The 18,873-nt window shown below is 39.4% G+C and overlaps 1 protein-coding gene across 2 annotated transcripts in view; it reads left to right on the top strand.

Moving 5' to 3' along the window:
- Positions 1-18,873, top strand: part of RAB38 (RAB38, member RAS oncogene family) — a 183,744-nt gene that overhangs the window by 100,620 nt on the left and 64,251 nt on the right. The window contains exons 10-12 of one of the 2 annotated variants that reach the window (XM_037841006.1): positions 13,965-14,066; positions 14,915-14,992; positions 16,752-17,362. In XM_037841006.1, coding sequence (XP_037696934.1) covers positions 17,161-17,362 — 202 coding nt within the window. In that variant the 5' untranslated portion in view covers positions 13,965-14,066; positions 14,915-14,992; positions 16,752-17,160. Of the gene's footprint in view, positions 1-13,964; positions 14,067-14,914; positions 14,993-16,390; positions 17,363-18,873 lie in introns of both variants that reach the window. The other variant, XM_037841007.1, reaches the window with a different exon arrangement.

Here is an 18,873-nt window from a genome sequence, read left to right as displayed (position 1 = left end):
GAAGGCTAGGGAATGTAGTCCAGTTGTGTCACCAGGAGAAAGAGATGAACAGTTTGTTGAATGGCTAGCTAGTATTTGCACAGCATCCAATACCGTGGAAGACAGAATAGGAAGACTGAAAAAACTGGATCCTTCTTGACATCTTCACCAGGATCAAGTTTCCCATAAATGCTAGACTTCAAGTATGTCAGCTAACATTCCCTTTATTGTTTAAGGCTGTTTTAGTTGGATTTCCTGCTACTTACTATGGCAAAATGTAATTAATACGGTTGCCAAATAAATTTCCCATTAACATAACTAACAAACCACATACCTCCTACTGCCTTCCTGTTACCTATTTGTATAATGCATGGTCTTAATGTTTAATGCTTGAGCTCTTAATGCAGCATCTGATGTATCAGGCCTGTATCCTGGGAGGTTCAGCTCAGTCCAAAAAGGGAAGCTTCAAAATACATAAGATAGGGGTTTGAAAGCAGGCTAATTTCCATTTGACTCCAGGTCTGAAAGAGTCCTTAGAATTCAGCTAATCCAATAGTTGAAATGTAATCTATGATAGGCAACTAAGAACACAGAATCTATGGCAAAACTTTTGAACTTTCTAGAGCAAAAAGAAAATCCACAGATTAGTCCCTGGTTCAAACCTGACTTTTTTTTTTTTCTCCTTTTTCTTTCTCCAGCTTAGAGACCATCTGAACCCAAAACACAGTTATTGGTGATACCAAATCTATATTCACATCTTCAATTAAATGCGACCAACTTTGCTTTCCAAGGCATAGTCCAAAATAAAGCTGACCACAGTTCTCACCTTCTAGTGTCTGCCTCTCTCTGTTTTATTATTTATTTTTTTATTTTTTTATTTTTTTACAAAAACAGCAGCTCATTTTCCTGTTTCTTTCTTCTGTTTTGGGGTATCATTCCTTCATTCTTTGGTTCAGTCCATGCATATTTATTAAATGTCTACTATGTGTAAAACACTCTGCAATGTACTTAAAAAAAAAACACAAAACAAAAAAACATGGATTTAGCTACTGCCATAATACAGGCAGGAGAAAAGCTCGTAAAGTCTAAAGGCAATTTCTAGAATTGCAGTGTGATATTATGGGAAAAATATGGGCTTTGAAGTCAGATACTATTAAGTTTAAATCCCAGCTAAATTCTTACAGATTGTATTACCTTAGGAAATTAAACCTTACCTCTCTGAGCTTCAATTTCTTCATCTGTAAAATGGAAGCAATACTGTATTTCTAGGTGAGGCTAATAGCTATATGATAGAATGTTAGTGAACATGCTTGGCACAGTATATGGGTGCAAAGAATGCTGCCTCTTTTCTTCTCTCCCCTCTTTCTTCTCTCTCACTTTCCCCCTCCTCTTTTCCACCTTCCCTTCTTCCCTACCTCTTTTTCTGTTTTCCTCCATTCTTTTACAACTTCCTAATTTCCTAACTTCCTTTATCCAGATAAAGCATGCTAATGGCTAAATTTCCATCCTCCAAGATTAAATTGAAATTCTGACATAATCTTTAGCAAAAATGGCCCAGATTATATACCCCCTTTGAGTAATCTAGTCAAGATCATATATAATATTTTCTGTGATACCTGTACTTTTTTCCTTCCTAGACTCTTGTGACTGTAAAAGTGACATGGCAGTGTCCAGTCAGGATGATATCCATTGCCTTGTCAGGCATATCTTAGAAGTGTTACTGATAAAGAGCAATTAGACATTTAAATAATAATCATAGGAAGCTGCAAAATAAAAACAAAACAAAACAATACAAAAGACCAAAATGGCATGGGAAATCCTTTAAATGCAAGGAATGAAAACATGAGGATTTAACAAAATCATTAAAGCTATTTATTCAACTGATTATACTTGGTAAAACTTTATTATTTGGACCTATTTCATTTTAAAAAAGTAATTACGATCGATAAAATGGAAATAAATCAGTTTTGCTTTATTCCACTTACTGTCTATTCATCTTGAAATGGAGCATTTTTTTTAGGACTCTAAAAATTGAGTCTGTAGCCATATATTATGTGTAACATCCTTTAAAAATTTTTTTTTTGGTAGCATTTCTTTGTTGAATATCACCCCAACTTAAATCTTTAATTAAAAAAAAAAAAAGCTTTGAGACTTTATTAAGATGTGTAAAATGCTTTGATACACTCAAGAAAAGAAGTGCTAAGTCCTAAGTTTAATTAGATGCAGAAAATCTGCATGTGCTTAAAATTATGTTCAAAGACCACACTGATTTTTTGTGAAAATTGGTATTTTGGAGGAAATCCCAAAATATATGAAAGATAATTTTTAAAGCTCAGGAAGCTATTTTTATTACTCCCTGTTTCATTTTGGGGAAAAAAGGCAGATGCTTTGATTGTCTCTTGAAAAAGGAAATGATATTTTCTGAAAATGCTATTTCCTGTGATATATCACTTCACACCCAATGTGTTAAAAATAAGAAAAACATCTCATTTAGACTCTAGTGATGTTATACTTAAAAGGCTCTATTTGCATTCAAAAGTGGTACTTTACTGAGTCTTAGCTTAAATATGCTTTTAAGGAACAATGGACCATGACCTTTTGGAAAAAAAAAAAAACAACAAAATAAGTAAATCCCCATTATGTAAACAAATGTAATTAAGAAATCAAGCAACATATACAATATTATTACAACTATATTTCAATATCTACAACATACATTCCAAACAAATAAACAAAGTAATAAATAATAAAATAAAATGCAATAAGTGGCAATAATTATGCTGGATGATGAAACTACGAATGATTTATTTTTTTCTACTTCCTTTATTTGACAAACTTCTTGAAAATGAGCCTGAATAAATAAAAAACCAGAAAGATAAAATGAAAAATAGCCCCAATTTTGTCTCAGAGTCATAAATGAAAATTCAGCATTAAATAATATGTATTGGCAGAAGTATTTATGACTTACCAGTAACTCATCAAAAATAAATTGTCTTCTTTCTAGTGATGATATTTTGCTCATTCAGAAAGTGGAAAATGATATATTTACATAACAGATTGGTGAAGAGAAATTCAGAAAATTACTGCTATTAAGCAATAATAGATCATATTTACCAAGCACTTACTCTAATTTCTTTACATTCAATTACTCAATCCTCAGAATAACCCTATGAGGTATCACTATGTTTAACTCCATTTTACAGCAGAAGAAACTGAGGCACAGAAAGGGTGATTATCTTGCCCAGAGTCACACAGCTAATAAATGGTAGAGCCAGAATGAACCCAGTCCACAGTCTAAACCAGTATACCGTACTTGCTGAATATCTACTATGTGCTATGTACTTTTGATTACGCATCATGAAGACTTCAGAGCTGGACAGTTCTAGATTTAAATCCCTGTTGAAGGTATTTACATATTGTGCCTTTGGAAAAGGAAACTTAACTTTCGGTCTGAGTTTCTTCATAAATAAATGAGTGTAATAGTACCATGCAGCCATTAACAAAATGGGCTTTTGCTACATACTGGATACAGACATGATAAAACCTCCAAAACACATTGTTAAATGACTTCCCCAAGTGAATGGTAGAGCTACAATTCAAATTCAGGCCTGTTTGATGCAAAAGTAGCATGGGATATTGAAAATCAGAGGGGCTAGGGAATCACTTCTAGTTGGTGGTGTGCAGAGATGCTTTCTTAGAGAAGACTGAATTGGAATTCTTTTGGTGTTATGTTATGGGCAATAGGAGTAGTTTACCTTTGGATAGTAATCTCTTCAATTTCCAACACCTTCACCCAGTCATTTATCTCATTTGAATTTTTACCACCAGGGAGGATGGATAATTTTAATCACCAGTTTTACTGCTAAAGAAACTGTGGTCCAGAGAGGTCCAATTATCACTCAAGTCACATGGCAAGTGAGTTGTAGAGATGGGACCGGACTGAATGATCTGTCTACTTCAGCAGAACATGAATAGCAATGAATAGATTTACCCTCAGCCTCCCAGCTTAATGTGCCCCAAGGATCTACTATGTGTTTCCTTCTCTCAGCCAAGATGGCCATTGTCTCCCTTGCTAGGACTCATAAATACAGCTTTTACAGTAAATTCCTCAGCCCAGTGTTCCAAATCTTGTTTGCCTTCACTCTGCTAACTTCTCTGTGTAATAAATCCAAGAAACAGCTACCTAATTAGCAACTAGCAGGCAACGCTGGCTGATACATAACTTACTCTTCCAAGACCCCTGTTTACTGCCAGTGACTTGTGGCCACACTGTGAACCCAAGTGAAAGCTACCCCTGTGATTAGGGTTAGAATACATGTAATCTTCTTAGCCTTAGTTGAAACTGTGAGAATCCCTTTCATCTTCTATTATTATTTATTTGCCCTATTTATCTGTAGGGCAAGCTGCTGTTTAATCCCCCAGGCTGAGCCTCAGGAGTCTGTACCAGTAGGAAAAAATGCCAGTCTTGCATACTAGGAGCTGGGAGACTGTGGAACCAAGAGGCCATGACCCCAGTGGGGATAGAGATGGAGAAGCTTCAGGAACTTGCTTACCTAATGGTTAGTCTCCAAGGAAGCTGCTTTAAAAATGACTCAAAAAAGTTCCTGGCATTGTAAAATTTCCCTAAGTGGTAGCAAATTAATGAACTATAAAATCCTTTATTTTAAAAAAATCACATCACATAGAGTAAACTGAGGAACACTACAGAGTAACTCAGGAGTGACCCAGCTGATTGAACTACTGCACTCCCAAAGTATCTCATGTCAGCAGAGCCAAGGTGTGCTTGTTGGAGATACATAAACTTTATCCCAGAACAGCTGAGAATGTCAGAAGATGTGGTCAGCAAGACTATGTGCTCAGATTGGATTATCTTGGAGGACCTCAACTTTGATTAGTCAATAGTAAAAGTCAGTTGAAGAACCAATGTTTGAAAGGAGGAAGCAGCAGCAAAAAGATTATCAAAGACTTTCACCAGGAGCACCAAACAAGACCATTTCAGAGGAGGAGAGACTCCTTACTTACATTGCTGCAGAAACACTTGTCCCATCAGTCCTGGAATTTGGGATGCCTATGGCCTTGATCTTCCTGAGCCTTCTATGACTGAGCACCATGGAAGGGCTGGTGCCTCTTTTTGGAATTCACCATGGGATTATCAGCCTCAAAAAGCCCAGCAAACATGTCTGGGGGTCTCTGGTGCTCCTTGGGTCTCGGTTCCCTGTAACATAAATTAATTTGTGCAACTATATACCTCACTGGGGAAGATGATCCCATCAGTCTAGATAACTATCTTTTCTTTAAGATGATCTGGCTGAGGGGGGCTGAAACCAGTCTTCAGTATGGCTTCTGACCCAGCCACTGAACTCCTGAGGTCTGTAATCTAAAGCCTGATCAATAGAAAGACATTTCTAAACACCGTTTAATGTGTAAACTCAAGTGTAAACAGACCAGAGCTAAGAGTTTTGTTTTTCAGGTAAGAAAAAACTTCCATCTTTCCTCACTGCACACATTTTTGTCTTGCCTTCAAGTGCTTCATTGCCCAAATTTCTGAATCAAAGATAATCATCAGTTGACTTGCAGAAAATAGCAGAAAACAGTTTCCCTTACTCCCAGCTTGCCCCAAGTTGAGTTCAATGAAAGGATTTTCCAAAGTCAATACAACTTTAGAATTCCTGCTCTCCAGAGGCCATCTTTTATCTCTTTCACAAAATATTTAGGTTATTGTCAAGGTTGGGGGATGTCAGGCCTTGCAAATCTATAGGCAACATAAAATTCTGGTGCTATTTAAACACTTTCAGTATGGGGGTGGTAGTGATTTTTCCAGTATTTTTTAGGGAGCTGCCATGGCATTGTTATAAACACTCAACAAAGAGAGCTTAATAGATTAGGTTGTATATTTATGTTTTAGGAATTTATTGAACCAGGTACCCTTCAAAAGACATGTTCAAATCTTAATCTGTGTTCCCATGAGTATAAACCCATTTGTAAAGAGGACACTTTGAAGACGTTATGATTAGTTAAGGTGGAGCCAAACTAAATCAAAATGGCCATTAATCCATGACTGGAGGCCTTATAAAGATAGGAAATTTGGATGCTACCAGTCAGAAGATGCCAGATAAGAAGAAGCCAGAGAGCAGAGAGAGATTACCATGCAACTGAGGACCACCATCAACAGAATGGTTCTGAAACCAGGAGAAAGCATAGCCTTGCTACATCTTGATTTTGGACTTCTAGCCTTCCAAACCATGAGACAATCAATTCTTGTTGTTTAAGCCAATCCATTGTGTGATTTTGTCATAGAAGCTCTGGCAACTAAGACAGAACCAGTGCCATAAAGTAAAGCAGATAAGTAGATTGAAGCATCTTTTGGATATCAAGAACCTAACAGGAAGATTTCACTGGAAGATCTGGAAAAGCAAGTTAAGCAAATCTTAAAATGGAATAAAGAAATTATTCTGTAAACCTACAATTTCTCTAATAAAGAAAAAAATAGAATAAAGAGACAAAAGAAATGAAAAGTTGTTAAAAGTTTGAAAAATGATCTAGAATTAGGTTAAGAAAATTTTGAAATACTAAGAACAGAGAGAAAGGCAGAGAAAATTATCAAAAACTAATGCAAGAATGTTTCCAAAGAAATGAAGGGTTGAGTATGCATATGGAAGAGACTATTTAGTGATCAAGGAATAAATTCACAAATGCATAAAGACTAAAACAAAGGTATATTGCTGTAGAATTTCAGAATACCAAGAATAAATAAATATAAAGACTAAGTTCTAAAAGATTTCCAAAATAATCAAACATTATTTCTCACTGACTTAATGAATGCTATATGTTATAGAGAATGTAAAAAAGTATAAAGAAGAAAAAATCAACCATAAGTCTATCACATATTTTGGCAAATTTCCTTCAAATTATATGTGTAATAATGAACATATGCTTACAAAAGTGGGATCATAACTGATATATATTTAATTTCATATTTTGCTTTTTTCCAAATAACAGAATATCCTGAATATTTCATGCCATTAAATATTATTCATAAACATGGTGCTTAATGGCTGCAAAATATTAAACTTTATGGATTTGATATTATAATTTTAACCAATTTCCTATGTTCAGTGCTTGAGTTGCCACTAAAAATAAAGCGGCATTAAATATCTTGTGCATGTCTTTGAAAAACAGATTATTTCTTTTGGGCAGAACTGGTTAAAGGACACTTATTATTTGTTGAATAATTATGCCTATGTTTAAGACTCTTAATGCATATGACCAGACTGTCTTTGAGAAGTCTTATCAATTTAGAGAAGCTATTGAAAGAAGGTTGGGAGGGGTGAGAGGTGAAGGAAACAGGCTGACTAGGGAGTTAGTGGCAGAACCGCAAAGGGAATGCACTTCTAACCTACAATCCAGCAGTCTTTGGACTTCCACATTCCCAATGCTTTCTGTGGATGCTGCAGCAAAGCTTGATATCCTTATAGGGAAACAAAACAGGTAGCTTACTGCATCCAGGGTTTAACATGGTTGGCAGTAACATAAAACGTGGTCTCACGTGGTTCATATTTTCAATTGCCAATAGAAAGTTTAGTGAGTGTATTAGTTAGGGTTGTCTAGGAAACAGAATCAACAAGAGATCTATAAATATAAGATTTTATAAAAGTGTCTCATGCAACTGTGGGTATGCACGAGTCCAAATTCCGTAGGGCAGGCAGCAAACTGGCAACTCCAAAGAAGATGTTCGATGAACTACTCAGGCAGCAAACTGGCAACTTCGATGAACTCCTCAGGAAGCACTTTTCTGGTTAGCTGAAAAAGAAGTGAAGGTCCTCTATCTGTCTCGCTTAAAAGCCTTCAACTGATGGGATTAAATCCAGCTGATTGCATTCTCTCATTGTGGAAGACATGCCCTTCTTGGATGTAATCAGTCATAGCTGCAGCCAATTGACTGGTGATTTAACAAACCCGCCTTCTGGTTTATTAACCAGCCACAAATGTCCTTGCAGTAATGGTTAGGCCAGTGCTTGCTTGACCAGACACCTGGGTACCATCACCTGGCCAAGTTGACACATGAACCTAACCATCACAGTGAGTGTTTGTGCAAGTCAGAACAATAAATGCAGCCTGGCTGAACAAGAACAGACAGGTATGACACGGCAGGTACTGTGCCAGGTGCTGGGAGGGTATCCAACTCAGATTGGGCCTCTGATCATGCAGGCAGAGTCAAAGAGGAAAGAAGGATACCTATAGAAAGCATGCTGGTAGGAGGTAAAGTGTTTAAATGGCATACTATAAACTGCTATTATATAGGAGTTCTAGAGAGGGAGATGACCCTTTCCTATGAGACTCATGATAGGATTATAAGTTAGGATTTGGTTTGGCTGCCTATAACAGAAGACCCAACTCAATGAAGGTTGAGTCAGAACTCATTTCTCTTGCACATAAAATAAGTTCAGAGGTTGCATTTAAAGGAGTATCCTATTGGGGTGATTTACTTTACAGGAAGATTGATCTGGGGTTAGTGACAGACAGGTCAAAGCAGGGGAAAACCAGAGTTAGGGAGATCTGCTACTTGGTGAGATATTAAGAGGGACTGAAGTGTAAAGAATGGGTAAGTGGAAAAGACAACGGAGGGAAAAATCAGGCGAATTGGTCAATGGAAAAGTAAAGCACAAGCAGGAAAGAGTCTGGATGGTATCCAGGTTCCATGTGGGTGACCTGATGAGAAGCTTGATCCAAATGGGAGGGTCACCTCTCGGGGGGAAAGACAATACGTATGCTTTCAGGCACATAGAGCTTGTGGTGAAGGCTGCAGTCAGTCCCTCCTAAGAGGCAGAGTCACTCCAGGGCAGTGCGGGGGACCTTGTCTGACTGGTTCTAGAGTGTTGGCCTCATTATGCCACCCATGAATGGTGTGCTGCTTCCCTTGGGAGGGCAGACTTCTCAGCACTGATAAGATCAGTGGACCAGGATGAGAAGTGTTGACCAGAAAAAACCTGAAACCTAAAACACTGAGTCTGAGCTCCTGGTGGGGAGGCCTTGGAAAAGATTCCACGATGGGGCCTGGAGCTGGGGCTGCTGGGAATCTTCTTCACCCAAGACCCATTTAGAGCACATTTTTAAAACGAAGCAAATCAAAAAAAACCCTTTGTTTTCTTTATTTTGAAATCAATAATGTTCCTTGTTTGAAAAATTAGAAAAAATTAAAAGCAGAAAAAAATATAATAAAACAAAACAAAACAGTAATCTCACCATACAGAGATAATCTCTGGTAACATATTACTGTATAATCTTTTTTTGACAACAAAATATATATAAGAGAAAATATGTATTTTCTACCCAATGTGAGATGATAGTATTTTGCAATTTTTTTTTTATATTTTAAAATGTTGTGGCAAAATATTGTGAATCTCTTTCCAGTTCATTCAATATTTTTCTTTAACATGATTTGTAAGGACTTTATAATGCATCATCACATAATTATACCGTGATATTATTTAACCTGATGTATAATTTAGAAAGTTCAAAAACTTTTTTTGCTATCATAAGCAACATTGCAATGTAAATCCTTGAAGCTAAAAGTTTACAGGTATATACAATGATTTCCTTATCGTGGAATTGTTGAGTCAAAGAGCACATACATTTTTAAGGTTTTTGAGACATATTACTAAATTTCCCTCCAACAGGCTTTTATTAAATTAGTCCTACAAGGATGATATGATAATATCCATTTCTCTGCATCCTCATGAATATTGGATATTCTTAGTTTAAGAATGTCTTTGCCAATTGAAAAGTGAAAAATTATATCTCATTATTATTTAATTTTCATATTTTTATTATTAGTGAAGTATTTTTTCACATTATTTTTTTTTGTTTTTTTCTTGTAATCTCTGTTGTTCATTAACATCCTTTGACCCTCTATTTGGGTGTTTTAAAATAATTTATGAGTTTTTTATAAATAAAGTATATTTCCCTTTTGTCTGCCTTAAATGTTGCCAATATTTTCCCCATTTTGCATTTACCATTTTTTCTGGCTTCTGGTAATTTTTAATGTATATACATTTAAAATGTTTTTCCTCTGATGATTTCTGCCTGTAGCATAATGCTTAAACATTCTTTCCCCCCAATAATATTAAATAGATATTTACTCTATGTTCAAATAATACTTTTATGGAGTAGAGGAAATGCATTCAGGAATTTGCCTGAGATAGAATCAAAGGACTGGGGCTGACTGGATGTATGGAGTAATCAAGAAGGAGAAGCCAAGTGTGACTGAGTTTTCAAGCTTGGTAAACCATGGACATGGTGGAACCACTGACCCAAAACCAGAATACAGGAAGAGGAACAAGTCTGTTAGGGTAGATAGAGTTCAGTCTTGCAAATGTTGCATTTAAAAAGTCTGCCAGAAAGTCTGGTAGAAATGCCCAGTAGGCAGCTAGAACAAGAGTATGGAATGCAGGAGTAAGCCTGGGGTTTTGAATACAGATATAGAAATCATCAGCAGACATTTGATAGTTGAACATTTTCTTTTCAGTGCTCATTCTGTGCCAAGCATTATGATAAGCATTTCACTGCATTATTTCATTTAGTTTTCCAAACAGTTTTGTGAGATAGAAATTATTATCCTCATTTTACAGATGAGAGTAGAGGTTTATGGAAGTTAAATTACTAAGTTCTTACAGCTGGTTAGTGATGGGACTAGGATATGAAATCAGATGAGTCTGCATGATTTCAGAGTTTAAGCTCTAGTCCAGTTTGCTATATAGCCACAGGAGTGGATGAGCTCAAGTAGGGGAAGTCAGAGTCCCAAGAACAGAGAATAGCAAACTTTAATGAATGGGCAAAAATAAAGGAAGGAGCCAGTGAAGGGTTCTGAGAAGGAGGTCAGAGTGGTAGGAAGAGGGCCACAGGAACATTGTGTACACACATGCGACTCTCAAACTAGAATGGGAGCACTTTGATGGCAGGGCTTGTGTTTTATACATTCTTTTAGATAAATGTAAGACCCCTCTCCAGCCCCTTGAAAGAATCTGTCACAGTGCTTCCAAATAATACATCTTGATCGATGCTTTGATGGTCTGCTAGTAATTTTCTTGAGTTATCCTTCTGAGCTAGACCATACCCATCCATGTGCCTTTACCTGTTATGGACCACAGGCTCTCCAACAGCAGATCCGTGGTATTATTAATCTATTGCTTTCTATGACAGCAACAGAAGTAGTCTCTTTTTGTAGGCTTTCCACATGTGCTGGATAAAATCACTCCCATGAATGAATAGCACGACATTTTTACTTGTGTTGCCTTTTTACCTGAATTGTTGCATAAGTGTGGGATATATCCTTTAATCATTGATAGATTTCTCCTTTCTTCCTTTCTTGGATGTTTACCTAGATAAATGGATATTGAATCAAGCCCTTTTCTTTACAGCCAGAATGTCTGCTAGTATAGCAGAAACAAAGCCAGAGTAGAAGTCTGGACCTGGATTTTATCATGTGCTAAAGGAGTGTGGAAGAGAAGGAAAAACATGGACTTAGGATTTAAGGGTTAGAATTCTCATTAAGTCACTTCATATTTGTAACTTTGGAAAAATTAATTAGATTCTTTGAGCCTTATTTCCCTCATTATAAAGTGGAGGTACCTACTAACAGGGTGGTTGTGAAGATTAAATAAATTAAACAAGCTAATGGACTTAACTCATTGTAAGAAACCAATACAAAGAAACTGAAATTCTTCATAAAGAATCAGTTTTGTTCCATGTTATTCTTCTCAGCTGCTTACCTTTTGGCCATTCCATAGCTCATTTCTACCCATCCCTGTTGGTGGGTTAGAAGAGAAATAAGACCCAGCTCTGCCATATGTGTCTAGTATGAGTCTAATGACTTGTAGCTATGGCAAACCATTTTAGTGATAATCTACTGCAGAAAAGCGTTTAGAGCACAATCTGATTTTCTTGGTCCATACTAATGGTGGTTCAAAAATGCACCTACAATGAGTTTCTGACACTAAATCAATAAATATCCTATTATAGTCTTTCTTTCTGGAGAAAAAGTTCAACATCAAAATTCTCATAGATTGGAAGTGCAGTCATTTTAAAGTGTTTCACACACAGAATCCATGCTGACTTCTCTCCAAATATTCTAAAAGTTATTAGTCATTTCCTGACAACGTCTGCAATCCCGAATCAATTCTGGATGTAACTCCCATGGCAAGTTAGCACAGGTTTCAAAACAAGCCTAGTGAATAAAATGGGAACTATTTGAAGGCAACGGAGAAATGAGCTGCAGCCTTAACTTGGCAGAACTATTTATTAAATCATGATTTAAGAGATTTTCAAATGCCACTGTTATTTGTAGAGTCCATTTGAGAACTCTAATACTGTTTCAGGAATGAACATTCTTTATGACAGTCCTGACTTATGTCAGTTGTTTGGTATAATTACTAATGGTGCCCATTTCACTCTCAAGAATCCCAGTTTGGATGACAAATCATATGGTATTCTCTTGCAGGCCTTTTGCAAGGTAAAGCCCATTTCTTTTAAAACATATTCTTTGTATTAATCTATGGAAAATTAGCTCAGCTTTCTTATGACAGAGCTTTTGGCAACCTCTCTTGCAGTCATTTAAGTATTTTTTGGAGCAATAATTGAAAGCTCGTGTAAGCTAATGAATAACTCCCTAGGCTCTCTTATTGGCATAAGCAAATAAAGTAACTTCACAGGGACTCACCTAATACAGTGGCCCTGAAAGGGAAACATGGGGGTCTGTCCCTTCAAGTTTATATTTGCAAAATGATTTGCAGTCATTTTAACTAGTTTTTCTATTGAATAAGTACAAGACTGTGTACCCACAGTGGACAGCAAGGGAATGGAGACTTGGAGAAATCTAACCCCATGCTTTCTGGAATAACATCCAGGCTTGAATTCTTAGCACTTTGGTCTCATATGGCTTTTACAGACTTGAGTCACCTTCCTGTTCTTCAGGAGAGGGGGGTGCTGTGGTTTAGCAAGTGGATTGTCAACATATCGCCAAAGGTGCTTTGAGAGTTACCGGGGAAAACAGGTTTCCATGGCATAGCACAGCTGCTGGGAGGGTATGTCACATGGCACAACTGCAGCCACTCTTTCTAGAGAGAGGGATTTCCAGTTTGCTAAAGCTGCCAAAATGCAAAATACCAGAAATGGATTGGCTTTCATAAAGGGGATTTATTAGGTTATAAATTTACAGTTCTAAAGACATTTAAGTGTCCAAACTAAGGCATCAAAAAGAGGATGCCTTCAGTGAAGAAAGCCCGATGGCATCCGGGGTTCCTCTGTCACATGGGAAGGCACATGGTGACGTCTGCTGGTCCTTCTCTCCTGGGCTTCAGTTTCAAGATGGCTTTCTTCAAAATGTCCCTGGGCTTCTGTCGTAGCATCTCTGGGCCCTCCTGCTTGTTTCTCCCAGGGCTTCTCTGTCTAAGCATCTGGAGGGCCTTTCTTAGCTTCTCTGGGGCAAACTCTGGATTTCATCTCTTAGCTTCTCTCCTGGTTCTGGTTTCAATGGCTGTCTACAAAATGTCTCTGGGTGTTTTCTCTCTAAGCATCTCTGAGCTCTCTTAAAAATGTCTCTGCCTTTTATCCTATCATAGAGGATGCCAATAAACTAATTAAGACCTACCTTGAATGGGTGGGGTCACATCACCATGGAAATAATCTAATCAAAAGTTCCCACCCACAATAGGTCTGCCCCCACAAGACTGGATTAAAAGAACATAGTCTTTTATGGGGTACATAACAAATTCAAACCAGCACAGAGGGGGAACCAGCTTTTTTGGGGATCTTGCTGGGATGAAGCTGGGCATGCTGTTTGGTTGTCCTCAAACATTTATGACAGGTGGCTCCTCAGGTTAGGGAGCAGATGCATTCTTATGAAGCTCATATTTTTGGTTAGGGGGTAGGGATAGGGGTGGTCCACCGCTTTCTAATGACTTCTTCATCTGTGATTTTTCCATCTGAAGACTCTCTGGCCTGAGTCCAATTTAGAGCCTGTCTCCAGCTCCAGGGCTCCCTGTCTGCAGCTGAATTGTGAGAAGAGGAAATAAATTCAAATCACAGAGCAGGTGAGCACAGAAAAGTTTGTTCTCCAAAACAATGTCCTTGGAGAGCCTTTGTCTTGGGGGAAAATATGCAATGGCTAAGGAAAGAATAGAGGCATGAAACTAGAAAAGAACTATGGCACAAGGTTTGTTTTGAAATAGCCCTTCCACAGCCATTCTTCTAAATCCTCCTGCCCTCCTCATATAGCAAAATGTTTGAAGAGAGGCCAAATGAAGTGGAGGATACAAAACTCCACCTCTTGGGTACTGGTGCCACTGTGGGATGATAAGAATCAACTGGGGTGTCACTCCTACTGAAGGATGTCTAGAAAACCCAGAATCCTGATATTTTAGAATTAAAAGGACTCTCCAGAGATCTCACCCAATTCCCTCATTTACCCAGGGCACTTTCAGGTTAAGAGTCAGAGTGCCTTTAACAAAGATTTCATGGAACTGCTAGCCTGGGGTGCTCCACCAAGCCACTTTAGTCTAAAAGTCTTAAAAATACAAACCGAAAGTATTTTTTCCCACTGTGAAGAACTGTCATGAGACCTAAATGAATGCTTCTGGAAACAAATTGCACATACTTCCTGCCTAGCCAGGCGCTTGCTCACTGTGGTTGGCCACTATTTCTGACAGGGGAATCTCCTGTCCCCAGAGGAAGATGACCTGAGAGGCAATGAAGATAAAGCTTCAGAACCTTCCAAGATCCTGAAACTAATTTTGTATTTTTAATTTTGTATTCATTTGCTTAAAAGGCACCCCCATACCCACAATTTCATATGCTTCAGGCCCCAGAAAACATGGATCTTGCCTTACTTGTCCCTCATCATAAGTCTAATTACCTGATGCTCCAATATGTTCCTCTTCAGAAGGGGAGACCAGGTGAGGGGGAGGAGGATTCAGCTTAGACTTGGCGAAAAACAAGTTGGAGGCTGCAAAGAACTTGGGTGAGGCCTAACTTTGAGCTCCTGTCCCATTATGTCTCAAATTTCTATCCCCTCTTCTTGTTTTTACCACCATCAGCTCTTTGCTCAGAAGAAACTTGTCTTTTAGAGCTAAAGACCAGGATTTTACATTTGGCAAGGGTCATATTTAGTCATCATCTCTAATTTTGTAGGCTCTAGGAACTGCTCAAGAATCTGAGATTCCTGAATTTCATTCCCTGTAATGTGAAGCCACAGTGTTGGCCAATAATTCAAGCAGGCAGAATACTTGTCTCACTTGTTAGAGATAATCTACCTATGTGTCCGTGTGGGAAGAAACTAATGAGTGAGGCCTATTTATCTAAGTACGTCGATAAAACTCAAATCAATGCAATTCTACACACCTTCACCTAGTGTCCATTATGAACAAAGCTTCTGAGTTCCCCCTGAGAGGAGATAAAGCTGAACAAGACACAATGCTTGTCAACAGTGTTTACATCAAAGAACATGGTGTGGATGGCTTGTCCCTCATTTCCCATTAATAGTTGCCATTTATTCAGCATCTTATACACATTCTCTCTAATCATCTCAACAACTCTATTAGAAGATGTTATTCTCATTAGCCTCAGCTGAGGCTCAGAGGAGTTATGTGGTCTGTCTAGTCACACATCTAGGGTATCCCTCTGCTCATTAGGGGCTGGTGGAGGCTGAAGGATACTGGGTGAAATGTAGGAGGAGAAAGGCAGAAAGACAATGGACATTCTGAACTTCCTCTTCTCAGTTTCACACATTTGTGTTTAAATCCCTGTTCTAACACTACTAGCTGTGTGGCCAATGGGAAAGCCACTCTCAGCTTTGGTTTCCTCATTCATAAGATGAGCAAGGTATCCTTCAGGCAATTGGAAAGACGCAATGGATACTGTGTACAAAATTGCATTCCCAATATATTCAGCTACAAATATTTTTTGTACAGAATGCTCATTATACATTGTACTTATTTTCATTTGCATAGTCTGTCTCCACCCACAAGAAATGATTTCATGAGGCCAGGAATCCTGGTCTGTGTTATTATTTCTGTATCATCACAAGCACAAAGCACTGTGCATGGTGCATGGTAGCCACTCAATATATGTTGGTTGAATGAATGAATGAATGAATGAATGAAAAAAGTCTTTGGCACCCAAAATATCTTGGTTTGAATTTGACTTTTGCCTCACTGACTGTTTGACCCTGGGTATGTTACTCAAAATGCCTAATCCTTGTTTTCCTCATTTGTAAAATGAGAAGAATATAGTATCCTTTTATAGATCATTGGGGAGATTAATTGGCATAATGTATAAAAACTCTGGCATGCAGTAAGTGCTCAATACATGCTACCTATATTATTATGTAGAAGGGGAAACATCTGACCAGTTGTTTAAGATGTGTTTCAGTGCTGCTCAGAGACTAGGAGAGAAGAGGAGGCTCGTCACGGATGCCCTCAGCATTTTCAGTCCCGCTGACATCTTTTTATACCTTTAAGAACGGAATAGTATGCAAGTGCTTAGTTGGAGTCAGCATTACCATTCCTGTTTCAGTGAGAAAAAACTGAGGCTGGAGGAGCTCAGATTTGCTTAAGTTCACTCACCTCAAAAACAAGGACATGCAGGACTCAAACCCACATCTTTGTTCCTCCTGATATTTTTTTCTCAGCTGCCTTTCCTCGATGCTCTCTACAGTGTGGGGTGGTGGCGGGAGACCTGTGTTCAGCTGGGCCTGTCACTGACTGCATTATCTCCCACAGATACTTAACTTTTTTGGCACTCGGTTTTCAAGCGCGCAAAACAGGCACAATAAAGCCCACATGTCACAGGATCACAGGTGAGAAGAGCCCTTTGGAAACTGTAAATTGCTGTACAAATAAGCGCTGCAACAGGCATGAACACGCAACTCCCCTAGTTTCCAGTCCGGAGAGTCGCTCCTGTCTCCACCCCTCTCCAAAGCAGCCGCAGCGTAGGGCAGGAAGGAGAATTAACCCCTGGGCGCCTCTCTGGGGCGTTTCTACGCGCCGACGGGGAGGAGTTCAGCCTCGGCCCCCGCCCCGCCGCCGCCTTTCGCGGGCACGCACCCTTGCGCTGCGGGAGTCTTTCTTCCGCGCCGAGCCTCGGCTGTGCTTCCCCGCCCCGGCACTGCAGGGCGGGCGGGCAGCCAGGATGCAGGCCCCGCACAAGGAGCACCTGTACAAACTGCTGGTGATCGGCGACCTGGGCGTGGGCAAGACCAGCATCATCAAGCGCTACGTGCACCAGAACTTTTCCTCGCACTACCGGGCCACCATCGGCGTGGACTTCGCGCTCAAGGTGCTCCACTGGGACCCGGAGACCGTGGTGCGCCTGCAACTCTGGGACATTGCAGGTAAGCCTCGGAAGAGGAGGGTTGGGGGCGGGAGAGCTTCTTAACATGGTCTCCAGTACCGAGGTAGCAGGTTGCAGACAAGCATGTAACCCACATCTCTGGAGTGCTGCCTTCCAAGAGTCTATTCCCGGTGGGTTGGAAACTTGGTTTCAAATTAAAAGATTCTCCCTTTCTGTTGAAACTTCTTCTAATGCATTCCCTGGGGGCTTTGAGGGTATTGTTAACTCCCTCCCGCACCTTCTCCTCGGATCTGTCTGCCCACCTCCGGCCTCCCCAGCGACTCAGAGAGTGTGGAGTTATCTTGGGTTCTCGTTTCCATTTGGTTTTCCAGGCGCGAGTTATCCTGCGGATGACACTACCCTGAGGGTCACTCCCGCCCTTCCGCGCCTGGGCGGACCAAGGGGAAACCCCTAGCCTGGTGACCAGTGGAGTTTGCGGGAGTTTGCCAATTCCTGTGTTCAGTCGCTTAGGTTTTTCCAATATCCTTTCTGCTCTTTAGTCGAGTGAGTTTGGGGTTCTCTGGGAGGAAGAGAAGGCCGTTTCTGTATATTTTTCAGAAACAAAGTATTATTTCTCTGTCTCTCCATCTCTCTAGCTCTCAGTAGTCTAACAGAAGGAAGGTGTGCATGTATTATAAAAGGCTGCTTTTGTGTAAGGGCCTATGATATTAGCCATCAGCTTTCTTGATTCCCTCCCGAAGTTTACTTTGTGAGATCTAGTCAATGAAAAGCTTCTTCATGTTGAATCAGAAGTGTATTCCAAGGGATTGTAACAGGAAGTAGGCCCAGTCAAATAGTGAGAGTGCAAGGTGTCTGCTCCAAGACTGAGCACTCTGACTACTGCTGTAAAAATGTGGGCACGTCCAATTCTTCACTACACATCCTGGCGCTGCCCTCATAAACTTGCTCCAAGACTTTGGACAAGTCCCTTCAGCTCAGTTTCCTCCCTGTAAAAGGAGAGGGTTTGGACTATGATCAGCCAGGAACCTTCCTGCTCAGAAGTTTTAGGATCATTTGGGATTTCCGTAAACTGCTTCACATGGCCCTACTTTATCTCTGACCATGTCATGGTCTGTGGCACCAGGAATCTTTATAAATGCTGGGCCTGAACTAGCTGCCTCTCTTTCAGATAGAAGGTTCATTTCAGCTGATGCATTTGACTGGAAATACTTTATCATAGCTTGAAGCGAGAACAAATGTGGAAATTTTGAAAGGGCTTTTCTGGTTCTGGAGACTCAGTGCCTCTTTAATCATTAGCTTCCAGGTCTTATGATAAATCTTTTGGCTTGTGGACAGATTCATGCATTTAGAAGCAACTTCAGCAGCTCCTGTAGCACAGGGTTATCAGAGACTGGAAGAAGTCATCAGCCACTATCTGATTGGACTTTTCATCTAGAAAGTCCACTATGGGTCTGCGTATTTTGTTCTTGCATGCTTTGGTCTCTGAAAATTCTTCCAGCTGCCTAGAAGTCTCCAGGACTCCAGTTTGGAATGCCTTCCTATTTAAAAGGG

The sequence above is a fragment of the Choloepus didactylus genome, chromosome 6 (assembly GCF_015220235.1).
Source record: "Choloepus didactylus isolate mChoDid1 chromosome 6, mChoDid1.pri, whole genome shotgun sequence".
Lineage (NCBI taxonomy): Eukaryota > Metazoa > Chordata > Mammalia > Pilosa > Megalonychidae > Choloepus > Choloepus didactylus.
The sequence above is the reverse complement of the archived record's forward strand: the minus strand, read 5'-3'. Positions and strand labels throughout refer to the sequence as shown.